This window comes from Anarhichas minor, unplaced genomic scaffold (assembly GCF_050575085.1).
Source record: "Anarhichas minor isolate MPS153535 unplaced genomic scaffold, ASM5057508v1 ptg000007l, whole genome shotgun sequence".
NCBI lineage: Eukaryota > Metazoa > Chordata > Actinopteri > Perciformes > Anarhichadidae > Anarhichas > Anarhichas minor.
Genome location: NW_027466453.1, coordinates 1,614,656 through 1,630,292, shown reverse-complemented (window position 1 = coordinate 1,630,292; position 15,637 = coordinate 1,614,656). Strand labels below are relative to the sequence as shown.

Genomic DNA, 15,637 nt, shown 5'->3' with positions numbered 1-15,637 from the left:
AAAGTAACAATAAGTGAAAGCAACAATTACTGAAAGTAACAATAAGTGAAAGCAACAATAAGTGACAGCAACAATAAGTGAAAGTAACAATAACTGAAAGTAACAATAAGTGACAGCAACAATAAGTGAAAGTAACAATAACTGAAAGTAACAATAAGTGAAAGCAACAATAAGTGAAAGCAACAATAACTGAAAGTAACAATAAGTGAAAGCAACAATAAGTGACAGCAACAATAAGTGAAAGTAACAATAACTGAAAGTAACAATAAGTGAAAGCAACAATAAGTGAAAGTAACAATAACTGAAAGTAACAATAAGTGAAAGCAACAATAAGTGAAAGTAACAATAACTGAAAGTAACAACAAGTGAAAGCAACAATAAGTGAAAGTAACAATAACTGAAAATAACATTTTCAAAACCATTACCCCGTTTTAGCCTTTTTACACGAGGAAGGCGCTCTACAATTGCAAGTCCATTTATCCATTACTACCAGCTGGCTTTCAGTACGTTTTAGGCTACATTTCAATTTAAATTCAATTTATATAGCACACAATTACTAATCACAAATTTGCCTTAGACGGCTTTACAATCTGTACACATACGACATCCTCTGTCCCAGGACCCTCACATCGGTACAGGACTAGATTAACATGAATTCATACAGAAGGTGAGAGAGAAGAGGAGAGAGGAGCTCAGTGTATCCTAGGAAGTCCCCCGGCAGTCTAGGCCTAAAGCAGCTTATCTAGGGGCTGGTCCAAGGCAAACCTGAGCCAGCCCCAACTATAAACCTGAGCCAGCCCCAACTATAAACCTGAGCCAGCCCTAACTATAAACCTGAGCCAGCCCTAACTATAAACCTGATCCAGCCCTAACTATAAACCTGAGCCAGTCCTAACTATAAACCTGAGCCAGTCCTAACTATAAACCTGAGCTAGCCCTAACTATAAACCTGAGCCAGCCCTAACTATAAACCTGAGCCAGTTCTAACTATAAACCTGAGCCAGTTCTAACTATAAACCTGAGCCAGCCCTAACTATAAACCTGAGCCAGCCCTAACTATAAACCTGATCCAGCCCTAACTATAAACCTGAGCCAGCCCTAACTATAAACCTGAGCCAGTTCTAACTATAAACCTGAGCCAGTTCTAACTATAAACCTGAGCCAGCCCTAACTATAAACCTGATCCAGCCCTAACTATAAACCTGAGCCAGTCCTAACTATAAATCTGAGCCAGTCCTAACTATAAACCTGAGCCAGCCCTAACTATAAACCTGAGCCAGTTCTAACTATAAACCTGAGCCAGTTCTAACTATAAACCTGAGCCAGCCCTAACTATAAACCTGAGCCAGCCCTAACTATAAACCTGATCCAGCCCTAACTATAAACCTGATCCAGCCCTAACTATAAACCTGAGCCAGCCCTAACTGTAAGAGGAAAGTCTTAAGCTTGCTCTTAAATGTGGTGAGTGTGTCTGCCCTCCGGGCTGAAACTGGAAGCTGGTTCCACAGAAGAGGAGCTTGATAACTGAAGGCCTGGCTCCCATCCTACTTTTTAAGACTCTAGAACCACAACTAACCCTGAATTTAGGGACCACAGCTCTCTAGTAGGGTAGTATGGTACTATAAGCTCTTTAAGATATGATGGTGCCTGACCAATGAGGGCTTTGTAGGTGAGGAGAAGGATTTTACATTATAGTGTAGATTTACAGGGAGCCAGTGCAGAGAAGCTAATACAGGAGTAATATGATCTCTTTACTTAGTTTTTGTTAGTACACGAGCTGCAGCATTCTGAATCAACTGGAGAGATTTCAGAGACTTATTAGATCAGCCTGATAATAAGGAATTGCAGTAATCTAGTCTAGAAGTAACAAATGCATGAACTAGTTTCTCTACATCGCTTTGAGACAGGATGTGCCTGATTTTTGAAATGTTACATTGGTGAAAAAAGGCAGTCCTAGAAATGTGTTTTATCTGAGAGTTAAAGGACAAATCCTGATCAAAGGTAACTCAGAGATTCTTTACGGTGCTGCTGGATGCCAGAGCAATGCCATCTAGAGAAACTATATCATTAGATAACTGATTTCTGAGGTGTTCTGGGCCTAGTAGAATAACTTCAGTTTTGTCTGAGTTTAACATCAGGAAGTTGCAGGTCATCCAGGTTTTTATGTCCTTAAGACATACTTGCAGTTTAGTGAGCTGGTTGGTTTCATCTGGTTTGATCGATAGATATAATTGAGTATCATCTGCATAACAATGAAAGTTTATGGAGTGTTTTCTGATAATATTGCCTAAAGGAAGCATATATAAGGTGAATAAAATTGGTCCAAGCACAGAACCTTGTGGAACATCATGACTAACGTTGGTGTTCATCGAGGTTTCATCGTTTACAAACTGAGATCGATCTGATAAATAGGACTTAAACCAGCTTAGTGTGGTTCCTTTAATGCCAATCAAATGTTCTAGTCTCTGTAACAGGAAGTAATGATCAATGGAGCACTAAGGTCTAACAAGACAAAAACAAGTCCTTTGTCTGATGCAATTAGAAGGTTCAAGGTTCTTATAATTACTTAAGGCACTAAATGGTCTTACTCCTGCCTTCCTTGATTTCACCTGATTCTATATGTTGTTATGTGTTATATGGTTTTTGCTATTTTAATTGTTGCTGTGTTTTTTGATTTTTTTTTCATGTGAAGCAACTTCTTTACTATATAAATGAAGATATTACATTTTTTTTACCGTCTCATAATTGAAATGCAAGTTCCTTGCCAGAGAATATGAGGATGTATTCTGGTTTGGAGAGTTGCTGTAATTTAGCAAAGTAGCTTGTAGCCAGGCCATGATGTTCTTTTGTCAAATTCAATCAAACTAACTCCAAGTCTAACTGGTAACTGGTGAAAAGAGGCCATAACAGGGGTGAGGAGATTGTGTTGCTTTAAATTTTCCTTGATGCAGCGGTCAGTAGTACTAAATTACAGGTTGGTGGGAACTTGTCAGGGCAGTTTGTTCATTCTTCTAGCAAAGTGAAAAAGTTAGCAGTCTTTCCTGCACACTTTCATTTTTAAAATGAATACAGGCAACACTTTGTAAAATTGTCAAATCTCACAACAAGCAAAAAGTATTATAGTTGAAAAGCTGAGAAAAGTTAAGCAGTTAAACTTCTTCCTTGTTTTTTCTCAGTTATCTGTAGTGTCACCATGACCCCATGAAGGAAATTACCAAAAGGTGACAAACATAACAGTCCTGTCGGTTCATTAAATCCAATTGAATATTTAGGAATTCATGCTGGATTAAAGAATGTTAAACATACACAACATGAATATTTCTTGGCGATTATGTTGTTTCAGTGTCAGTGCTGCTCTGTTAGAGGAGTCTCAGAACAGACACACTACACAAAGTGTGAAGGTCAGCCATCAAGCTAGGATTCTGCTTAGGGCATCACCCTGCTGCTGCTCCCCGATCTCTCTCTCTCTCACACACACACACACACACACACGCACACACACACACACACACACACACACACACACACAAAATTACAATGCAGAGAATTTTTTATTGCGTACTGCTAGATCTGCACATGCTACAGTAGCAGCAGCAGAACCTGCAGTCCCAATCTTGTGCGTGGCACTCAGTCTCACTGAAGACATAGATCTTCAAAAATATGCTCACAATGATGTTTCATTTGGCTCAGTAATTTCCTAAAACTGGTCATTGTAGTTTTTATCAAACCTTACTCAGACTCTTTTCAGCATTGGATTGATCCACATTTGGTGCTCTAGTGAGGGTGGCCACTAGCAGGGTGTATGTGGGAGTCAAAATAAACTACACTGTGTGTTCGATGTGGCTCTTTTAGGTGTATACACACACACAGTAGTTTTTAGCAGGATTAAGTTATTGTTGATTTTGTTCTTCTCATTAGATTTGTTGACAAAAAGAAAAGTCTAGAAGATCATCAGATTTATACTTTAATCCCTGGATTATTACATCTTTTATTGAGAGCAGCTGGCTATTTGTTTTTGTCCTACGGCTGAAGGATCTTGCACAGGAGTGCATTGGTGGAAGCACTTAACAGTTGAGGTGAGTGAGAGAAAAAGTAAACGTTCCATTTAACCTGAGGGGAAGCTGCTGTTAAACATGATGCATGAGCACTGCACCCTGGCCAGTCTCTAAGGGAATGTAGGGAACACTCAGTTCACACAGTCATCTACGCTTGACAAAACCAAGGCAACAAGTGCTGGATTCTGCAACCGCACACGAGGCCTCTACGATCACTTTGTCTGCTGGAGGAGAGAGAGCAGCACATGGCTATATGGTTAACATGAAGGCTTCCTCACTACAGATTGCTCCAGTTTATCAGGTTGCCATAACACTGTGGAATGCTGGCTGTGCCATGCATCAACCATCCGATAAGAGTGGGACTCGGTTAACTGTCCTGCTGTTAAAGGATAATTATATTTTATTGCAACGTGTTGTTTTGACTATCAATCATGGAGCATTGTGCTAATTCTGTCAGAGCAATGAAGTCGCTTTTGCATTATCTGATCGTCATCAGCTGTTCAGCAACATTCATGCTTCACCATCAATGACTCATTCATATTCGCTTTCCACTTAGCCTAAACAGGCAACAACATATGCTGGATGTCTCCATTAGTTGCTGGCCTACTAGTAGACTAGTAATGTCCAGATGTATTCATGTGGGTGTAAACAGGTGCCTTTATAACCTCACACCTAATGTGTTTAAAGGAACAGTTTGTAGGATTTAAAGGGATTTGTTGTCAGAAATTGAATATATTTCATTCATATATGTTTTCATTAGTGTAATGGACAAACTGAACACTGACTCTAGAGAGAGACTTTGGCATATTTATGTTACCTTAAGGCCACCTTAGGGTGAGCTCCTCTCAGGAGAATTTGTTAATTTGAAGAGCTCCCTCAAAGAGCAGTCCCTTTTCCACCAAACCTCATATAATGAGATTAGCTGTGAATGGTCAACTCCTTGACATGTTTTTTCCTCACTGACCTATTAGTTATAATAACACTCAGTGCTCACTCAGCCCAGTATCTTGGGATTCATGTCCATATTGGACATCTCTGCACTTTACAATTCCCATTCAATGTCAATGATAAGTGCCAATGCAGAAAGTAAAAAATAAGACATGTTTTAATAAACTACAATCATTAGGCCATCATGAAGACATTTTCTGTCACTACGATGAATTTCAGGGGGAACTAGAAAATTCCGCAAGAAATTTTGACAGAGTGGCTGCTACTGCCCGAAGACGTCGCAATATATATACACGCCAATATTGCCGGTAGTATCGTTGAGGTTCAATTGAGATATCACTTTTCTCTTTTCTGCATTTGAGATTCATACTCTTGGATTGAATCTTGTATTCGTGATGGACAGTCCACAAATGGCTCCTGTCATTTCTGTATTGGAGATATACATCTTTGTTTGAGATACATACCTTTGAAAATTACATATCTGTATTTGTGATGGAAAGACTTGAACTTAACATTTCTTAACATGAACCTCATTCTGAGCTTCATGTTAAGATACAGCTACTCGGTGGGGTTTTTATTTAGAAAGGGTGGGACTGGGTGGGCAAGAGAGGGGGAGAGGAGACATAATCGTAATGTTTGACACACATACACTGGTTATTAAATGACAGGCTTCATCACAAGCATTCCAGTTAGAATTCCCTCTGTGGGGCTTTTATTTTGAAAGGGTGGGACTGGGTGGGCGAGAGAGGGGGAGAGGAGACATAATCATAATGTTTGACACACACATTGAGAGAGAGACAAGGGAGAGAGAGAGGCAGACAGACAGACAGGAGGTCTAACAATGCCTTTGACTGAATATCTCCAAGTCATTTGTGTTTGTAGAGAGAGACAGGCAGAGAGAGAGAGAGAGAGAGAGAGAGAGAGAGAGAGCGTGCGTGCGTGCGTGTAACTGGTTGGAGAAGTAGACTGATTAAGAAACGTTGCAGTAAACAGTGATTTTGAACACAACTCCTGCCTCCTTTTAACAAAAAGCAGGAGTCTGAGTGCCAAAATATGGGTATCGTGAGAAAGATAAGACTCTGGCGAACGCGCTAATGTGGTTTTTATGTTTGTGGTGTTAAAAATGTGAGCTCCAGAGCAATATACAAAACTGGTACCGTCTGCTTTCTTTGAGAAATTAGTGGTCAGATTTAACATGGAGTCTAATGGAGCAGTTGGTTGGAGGTCATGTCACTCTGCGGCTCTTTGAGCCAAATGTGTAAGACTGTTGGATTCCATAGACATCTGTGTGCGACCAGCACAACATTTCTTATCATTTTGGCCAAAAATGGTGTATAAAGAGTAAAAATGATGGGACCTGGAGCAATTTGTTTGGAAAAATCACAGAATTTCTCCTGCTCTGCTCCACTCTGACAGTTATGTCCTCACTCTAGCGCTGAACATTCCATGCAATACACACCCATTATAAAATCTGAAATGGACCCAAAATTTTCTTTCCTGAAACTTAATCTGTGACTTCATGAAAACTGTGCTAGCTATCAAAATGGCCATTTGGCTCAATAAAGTGCAGCGTTTTGTCAACGTTTTAAACTTCGAATCATTGTTCTACGTCAGGGGGTCACCAACCTTTTTGAAACAGAGCTACTTCAAGGGTACCGAGTAGTACGAAGGGCTACTTGTTTGATACAAACTTCCTGAATAACAAAGTTGCACAGATCACCTTTTAATAATAATAATAATAATGTGTGAAGATACTGTCTGATCACATGTCAATGTTAATTATTCCTCACAATAATTATTAACAATGATTTCCACAACAATGATGGTAGGAAACACAGATATATTTAAACATTTATTTCTGTTATTCTGTTTCAACATTTGAAAGTCAGAGGTATCACATCTCTGATATTTTAGTAAATATCTTTGACAGTTTTGTATGAATAAGCATATTTGTAGCATTTGGTTCAAAATCACACCCTTTATATTTTTGTAAAACTTATCACTTCTAACATTTTCTATGAAATCATTAACTGTCATGCCGGCCCGTCATGGCGGGAGCCCCGTTTGTTGTCACCGACACCATTTCTAATGGTACCTTTTTCTCCACGAAGAAACTAGTATCTTCGGGCGCCCGCGTTCAAACCGCTAGTCTGGGCCTTTTCAGTCGGATTGCGTTGCCTCGCCTCTACCTCCGCCACCCAAGAGTTGTTGCCCCGCGGCCTGTTCCGAGGACTGACGGACCTGACGACGGGGCGCGCTCGCGGCGCGTGTCCGGCGCCAACGGGAAGCGCCCGCCATTCGGAACCTGACAACCTAGTGCGGTACAGCAGCCTCTTACTGGCTGTCCGCCGTGCGCCTCTGGGTACCCAACTCTCTTACGACAAGAAATATTGTCATTTTAAAATCTACAATAATGCAAGCATTTTTGATTAGAAATGAACAGCAACTAAAATTTTTAGACGGAGCTCCATGGTCACTAGTGCTATTTTTAGAACATGCCTTGCGGGCGACTCACGTGGTCCCTGCGGGCGACCAGGTGCCCGCGGGCACCATGTTGGCTACCTCTGTAATCTACGTTAATGTATGGCTAGTCAATATGGGCCCAAACTTAAGTGTTTTTTTAGCTCTCTTCATGCCGAAACTCCATTCAAGTGAATGGAGAAATTTTGCTCCGTTTTTTGGGAAAACCGCTGGGCGAATCTCTCTAGAAAATTACATAGCACACGATTCCCGATCAGGCCGCACGTTTTGATACAGTGTGCTTTGGCACACGCAGTTTTACTACCTTTGTGTTACAAAGCCACACTGAATTAGAATGAGGATGTTGAATTTGCGGCAACAATCACAACCCTGACCATGATAGGCAGGTGCACTGAAATACACCTACACACCCCTCTGTTTACACATATTGCTGCCTTCTTCCTTTTCTCCAGCTTCCCCTGCTTCTTTCTCCCCAATCCTATCCTCCTCGCCTCTCTGTCTGCCCACTCACTGTCAACTGTGGGCAAAATGACAAGGAGGGAAAAGGAGGAGAATGGATGGGAGAGACCGAGTGTACACGAATACGCTTAAAGAGAGATGTTACTAAGCGGATGTTTCTTGTTGCATATGTCCTGCCAGGATTTACATCATTTATATTCTAGAAGCCAGTGAGTGACAGTGATCACAGAGAGTGCCTCATGATCCCTGTGGAAAGTTCTTTGAGCACTGGTTTGTATCTTTTTGTACAAGATTTGCAAAATGGGTTTCTATCAGTATTGTGACATTTTGCTGCAAAAACAGTTGTGGTATTTGTTTTGATTTCCTCTCTTTAAGTCGCATCAGCATCCAGTTATACAGTCTAATCTCTGACTTGATGAGCTTGATATGCATGTCACTTTAAGTTCACTCTTTTCTTTTTATTTCATAGCACATAATAAGGAACATTTACCAAAACAATATAAATACTGACAGAATATACAATTAAGGCCAGAAGCCTAAAAGGCTTATCGTGGGTCTCCCCAGTTTAGATTTAAACAATCAAATAAACTATAGCTTAACTGATTACAATTTAGAGTAAAATACTTCAAAGCAAGTAATCATTTTCCAATAACTAAAATAAAAAAGTCACAAAAGTGCACACATTTATTTATGTCTCATTCATGGTTATTTAATATTAGTTCCCATACAAATTATTTCACTGACGTTTGTCTTATTTCTGATTTTCATGTAAAGCACTTTGAGCTGCATTAATTGTACACACTGTGCATTATTAATACAATTAGTATTATTAGAGAATCATTTCATGAACTTGCACCTGTTTCAAGTGATGGAGGGGATTATATCAGTATTTAAAGGTGCAGGCAAAAGAACAAGGAATATTCAGGACATACTGTGATATAAACCCTGAAGTAATTGTATATCCTCTCTGTACAAACAGAGTCTATACTGCAGATCCTTTGGTAATGAATAGGACTATAGGAACTAGGAAGGTGGAGTCATGTGCCACCTGAACGTTGTATGTACTAGTGTGGCACTGACTTGTCTCTATGATTGCCTTATCTAACAGTCACTATCTCAAAAGACAGAAATTGCATAAAGTCTGATCTCAGCATTACTTACGTTGCATACTTGCCTAAAAATGTTTGATGATCACAGTTTTATTTATTTCATGTATGTGGAATATTGTGTGGGCTGAATGTCTTCATTAACTTTATTTTAACATTCGGTACTGGCATATTTAATGCTGGAGTAATCAACACTTTTAGGGTTCATAGTCTCTGCACTTCTCTTTGGAGCTTTTTAGGTCATTGTCAGATGTCAGATGTTGTGACTCAGCTTATTCCACTGCCCCAGAGACACCAAAAATCAGTTAAATAAATCAATAAACTAACTAACTGGCATACAATGTACACATGCATTTATAAGGTCCTAACTAAAAAACGAATCATTGGAAACTTTACAGCCATCTCTCCACACTAAGTGCATTAATCCAGATTTCCTCAGGGATAAGGCTATAGTCCATTTCTTTTTCACTGACCTATTGACTCATACAGTATCTCCACTACCAGATGGTGAATGATACAGAGTAGTATAACTACATGCAACTGTGTTAGAGACAGGGCACAGTAAAGCAACACTGTCATTAAGTCTCTTTTACTCTTTCCACACTGTACACTAATGCCTGGCTCTTTTACAATAGCTAACACTCACTCTCTCAGATTCTCAGTCTTGTGCTTATGGAAGCAGGTTGTCCATTTCCTCTAAATCCCAACTCTTAATCCCCTGTGTCATATAGGAAGCAAGCTAGCATTTCGTGCACAGTGATTTACTGTGTGGGATGAGTCAGCTGGGGATTTATGCAGCTATGCATTTATCAGAGCTGTAGTTGTTGCTATGCATCTCCGTGTCTAACCCAACCGGTCCAGGCAAATGGCCGCCCACCTAGAGTCCGGTTCTGCTCTAGGTTTCTTCCGGTTAAAGGGAATGCAAATGCTTGCTCATGGTGGAATGTTGGATCTCGGAAAATTAAAGAGTACGGTCTAGACCTGCTTTATGAATAGTGTCATGAGGTAACTTTAGTTGTGATTTGGCACTATATAAATAAAATTGTCTTGACTTGACTAGTACCTAAGGTGGCAAAACCCTGCTTACTGGTGACAGTGAGTACACAGAACAAGCAGGAGATCAGACATTTATTTTGACCCTGTAACATTCAGTACTTTCTAAACCAACAAGAGTTTTTAAGTCACTTCTTTGTCAAACAGGAAGCTATTGTAAAGATCAGAGACAGGACTCATGTGATCCACTTGATACACTATCCTCGTCTTAGTGAGGACTCGGTAGCATTCTGACTCTGCTGCAGCTGTCTGATCGAATTTTTAGAGAGAGATCTGTAAAAACACTGTTACAGTACTCGAGCCTACTGGAGAACAACATCCTACTGAGACATCAGTCCTTTAATTCTTTATACATTAGTCATCGTAGGCTGATTTTGTAATTGATCTTCTTGTCGTTGATTGGGTCCAAAGACAAATTATTTTCAATTTTATCTTTGTTTAACTGAAGAGACTTCTGGCACACCCACCCACATTTTATATGAATTGTTCTCAGTATACTCGGTGCTTGTCCATAGTCACCAAGGGATATTGTAAATCTGTGTGTTGTCCACATAATTATTGTAAGACATTTGCACTAGTGGCTTGATGAATCCCCGAAGTTAAGGAGACTCTTTGTTCACCACCTGCTCCCGGGATCAGCACACCTCCAGTAAGGCCTTGTCCTCCCAGAAAGCTCCGTGTATCCAGCCGGTTCACGGATCCTTGCTGCTCCGATTTAGATTAGTCTTCGTCAACATTTTCTTATTTTGAGCTCAACAGGTCCAGAAACTGAATAATAACTCCATTAGCCACTCTCACTCCTCTCTTTGTTCTCCTCCATGCAGCTTTGGTGAGTTGATTGGGTTTTCCCTTCCCCCCCGCTCACAGGTGTGTCTAATTTATAGCCTCTCTTTCCGCACCTTCTTTTCCTGTCAGGTTGGAAAAGGGCTATTCTGTGTATTTCTGTTCTGCTACAGTACGCTCAGATACAGTATGCAATTACTGATCAACACAAAGTAGTCACTGTGGCAGAAAGTCCCACTCAGTTTTCCAGTCTGTCTAGTAATATGTTGTGGTTGAACGTGTCAAATGCCAAGACTCCACTGTCTGTGTTCATTCACACAATAACACAGAGGGTCAGAAATCTGGAAAAGATGAAAACATTTTGTTAGAGCTTTTAAGTTGCTGAAATAAGTTGCTCTTTTCAAAAAGGGAGGCCTGTAATTGGTCATTAGTGAGGTATCCTGATTATTACTTTTTAAGAGTGGCTTAATAACTGAAGTTTCATGTGTTTGGGAAACAGAGTAGAGAAGTGTTGACTATTTTCAGTTTCTGATGCCATGCTGTTAAAAACATCTATGAAAAAGCCAGTTGGGAATATATTAAAGCTGGAGTTAAATTTCAGATGTTGCACAATTTCCTCCAAGGTTATATGGTTGATGGGATCAAACCTTGTCATGCTAATTGAATTGGTTCTAAGTGGACGCTAACAGACCCTATACCTTCCCTGAGGTAGATGAACCCAGAACAGATCGAAGTTAGTATGTTTTAAACCACTTATGTTTCTGATCCTTGTCCCACAATCAGAGTTACAGGTTGAATTGTCTCTTTAGATATTATTTTATTACTATCACACACTATCAGTGTTGTAGTCGTCGAGATCCGTCTTGGTATCGAGACCGGTGTCAAGACCTAGCGTCTGTGTCATAGTGATATCTGGTCTATCCAAAGATGATGATTGTAACCAATTAGATGTAGAGATACAATGGAGACTGGGCCCGCCCACTTACTGTCAAAAAGAAAAACTACTCACGAGCATGATAAAGGTTAAAGTTTCGCGAGAGTGAATTTTGCTCGCGCGAGAGTGAATTTAGCTCGCGGAGTGATGTAAAAGCGCTCGTGAAAGTAAAATACATGCGCGGATGTTTGATTTGCACACGTGTGGTTCTCATTTGCGCTCTCGGATTTTGACAGTGATTTGCCTTCATATAAACTGCCACTGCCTGAATTATTTGTTATCATCATTACTGTGATTGGTCATAGAAAGAAATGTATTTACCTCTGCAACGCCTTTTTCATGATATAGTGTGTGTGCGTGTGTGTGTGTGTGTGTGTGTAAATGATCTTAAATTGTTTTCTCTGGGTGTTTCTTGGGGAATGTGGACCTTTCACATTAAGTTGAGGAGTGCCTATGGTTTACCACATGTTATCGACCAGCACTGGTCTTGTCTTTGAGGTCTATAGCTAGTAACCATTACCTACACAGCTGTCAATAGCTGTCTAGCTGTTAGCTTATGCAGTGCAGTGATACTTGGCCCAAACTCTCAAGTCAAGAAGATTTAGCAATCTGTTAACAGAATGAGCTGTCAAAGGAAAATAGGTTACCTGTGTGGTTCTTCAGCTCAGCATGACTAAAGGCTCTGTCTCTGTTGTGCAGGACGGACGTCTGAGGCCTGGAGATCAGCTCATTGCCGTTAATAAGGAGTCCCTGATAGGTGTGACCCACGAAGAGGCCAAAAGCATGCTGAACAAAGTCAAAGTAAGGTGAGTGGTTCTTGTAGAACTCAAAGTGAGTAACGTCTGTGATCTCAGTAGGGATTAGTCAGCTGTACACATTGCCACAGTCGTCCCTCTTACCTCTGCTTTTATGTACGTCACTGTGTACATGATTAAGTCTTTGAATTTTTATGGATTGGGTCTCCAGCCAAGACGGTGCTGTGGAGATAGCCTTTATCCCAGGGAAAGGACTTTTTCCCAGCAGCACATCTCTCCACAACGGGGTCCAGCGAGCCGCAGGCAACAGCTACAACTCTGGACGCCTAAAAGTCCACATCAGATCACCTGAGGTCAGCTACGCTTTGTTTCAGGCATCAGAAACATACCAGAACATGTCAAGGTTTTTTTTTTTTTTTTTTTAATTTAACCTTTATTTAACCAGGTGAGTCCCATTGAGATTAAAAATCTCTTTTTCAAGGACATTCTATCATTGGACTTCTGAGTTCGACAGACATGACCGAAGGCATTATGTTTGTCTGTCCGTCCCATTCTTGTGAACGCGGTATCTCAGGAACGCTTTTGGGGAATTTCTTCAAACTTGGCACAAATGGCCACTTTGACTCAATGATGAACTAATTAGAATTTAGTGGACAAAGGTCAAAAGTCATTGTGACCTCACAAGACACATTTTTGGCAATAATTCCACAGTCCATATGCTAATTAGGACAATTTCACACAAATGTCTAAATAGATAAAATGATAAAATGATGACATTTTGGACAGACATGGATTTGAACTGCAACATGACTGGTTTGTGGAGGTAAACAACCGCAAGGCAGTTATTCTAATTACAACAGAAACAATTATGAAACCGCATAAGCAATATTTCACAGTGAACCAAAAATGACAAGGCTTTTGTTTATAAAACACATCTTCACTCCTCTATCGGCTGACTCACAGTGAAATGGAAGATAAGTTGATGAGAGGGTTTTGAGAAACGAGGTCTTGAGACCATGTTCTATGTGGAACTCAGAGTGTGCCTTTGAAATAAGAAAATACTTATAAAGAGTTCATGTTTATGATGATCTATCAATATATTGACCAGCTTTAAAAAACAGATAATAGAATGACTAATGTATTTTGAATTAAAATGATTTAACAAGCTTAATGTAAAAACATGATTTCTTTTATAACTTGCATGTTGAAATGATCATTTCAGTTAAAGTCTGAAGTGATTCTATGGCACAAAGTGATCTCCATTCTGTGCAGTGATTGGTGAATAAGGTTCTTTGAGACCTCCTGCATTAGACCTGTCCTACCAACGCTCTGTCAGAGCCCTACCTTTGAGGACCTAACATCAGTGTTCATGAAGTCATCTTTTGTGTCATCAATTTTCCTTTGTAGACCTGTACAGAGGAGCCAGTCCCAGTGTCCTCACCTTCTCCTGACATCTGCCCACCAGATATTCATATTTCAGGTAAAGCTCACTCCCTCTTAATTTCCCTTCATTTTTTCTTATACTGTATATAATCTCAACTGTTCCTCTGCCTCTGCTGCTGAGCAGATTGGGCTGTTAGTTCACAGCGCGATTGAAAGTTCTAAGAACCATTTCACATTACAGAGACTCTTTTGGGATCATTAGTATAATAGTTATGAACCGTGTGTTACCTTGACTTCTTGGAGAAAACGTTGTTTTTCTCTCATATCTTCTTCATATTTTATACTGAAAAAAGTATTGCTGAATTAAAGTAAATGAGGGCCGCATTAACACAGCCAAACTATATGAAAACATCAGTTTACAAACCCTCACACAACTGGTGCAGTATAATCCAACTCTCATATGCTCACTACTTACATCTTCACTAAAACCTGACTATTTAAAACAATTACACATAAACAGTTTTACACTTGTGCAGGCGCGCTACTCGTCCATGCAAAGTTTTTCATCTACTTACAAGTATTGCGTGTATCCAAGCCTGATATGTCTTAATGGTAATAATAGAGCTCCATTAATAAAAACATGAATAAGTCTCACTAATACCATCAACACACACACTTTAATGAAGTATATTTTGACTCAATCTCACATACACCATCCTGCTGCCACAAATACTCACCAGAGAACCAAATGTGGATTAATCCACCACTGAAACAAATGCACTATTTCCTCTTGGTGGTCAGCTATCTATGTGTGAGCTGTTTTTAAAATGGGCATGTATTCAGGAGGAACCATTGGGCTTGGGGCAGAGAGCCACAGACAGGCTAAGGAGGTCAGAAAGTATTAAGAGGCAGACTAACACATTGTTGGGAGTGATTGTTTCTATAGGGTTTGGTGACAATAAGAGAAATATAGAATATGCCAGCATTCTGCTCTTAAAAAATACACAGTGATACTTGTTTACTAAAACTGGGTGGAAACATTTATATCAATCTAGTTTTAAAAAACCTGCATAGCAGGACCAATCCAACTTTAGGGCGGCCCTTCGTATTGGGGTGGTGACATGCAGAAGTCTTGTGCTTAGAAACACTGTAGAGGAAACAGATGCACAGACCTGTTGTTGCTAAAGCTGCTCTGCTAACATGCTAACAGACAAAACAGACAGTTCACTCACTGTGTCTGCCGTTCAAAGTTTAAATGTCAGAGCTCTCCTCCCACTAGTATAGAGCTCCAGAATGTGACTCACAGGCTCAGATTTTATTTCTGTCCCCCGGAGCCGTCTGTCCGGCAGCTGAGCAGTAGCTCCACCACCCCTCAGCCCCGTACATTATGGGATGTCTCAGCAGCAGTCACTGAAGAAAACTTCTTCAAAGTTAGTTGATGTTTGTCACATGTGCAGTAAAACATATTCATTGGTTAAAAACAAACACTGTCTTGGAGAACAGGGGGAGAGCAACATTTCCAATAAGGCCTGTGCTAGACGACGTTGACCAATAACAACACGTTATTCCCACGTGTCCCCACATATGTAGATAAACGCTTGTGATTGGCCTCTCTGAATTCAATTCAATTCAATTCAATTTATTTTTGTATAGCCCAAAATCACAAATTACAAATTAGCC

General features: G+C 40.1%; 1 protein-coding gene across 1 annotated transcript in view; it reads left to right on the top strand.

Annotated features, from left to right (window-relative positions):
• Positions 1-15,637, top strand: part of LOC142938728 (syntaxin-binding protein 4) — a 91,302-nt gene that overhangs the window by 59,513 nt on the left and 16,152 nt on the right. The window contains exons 9-11 of the mRNA XM_076082110.1: positions 12,519-12,625; positions 12,786-12,927; positions 13,982-14,054. Coding sequence (XP_075938225.1) covers positions 12,519-12,625; positions 12,786-12,927; positions 13,982-14,054 — 322 coding nt within the window. The remainder of the gene's footprint in view (positions 1-12,518; positions 12,626-12,785; positions 12,928-13,981; positions 14,055-15,637) is intronic.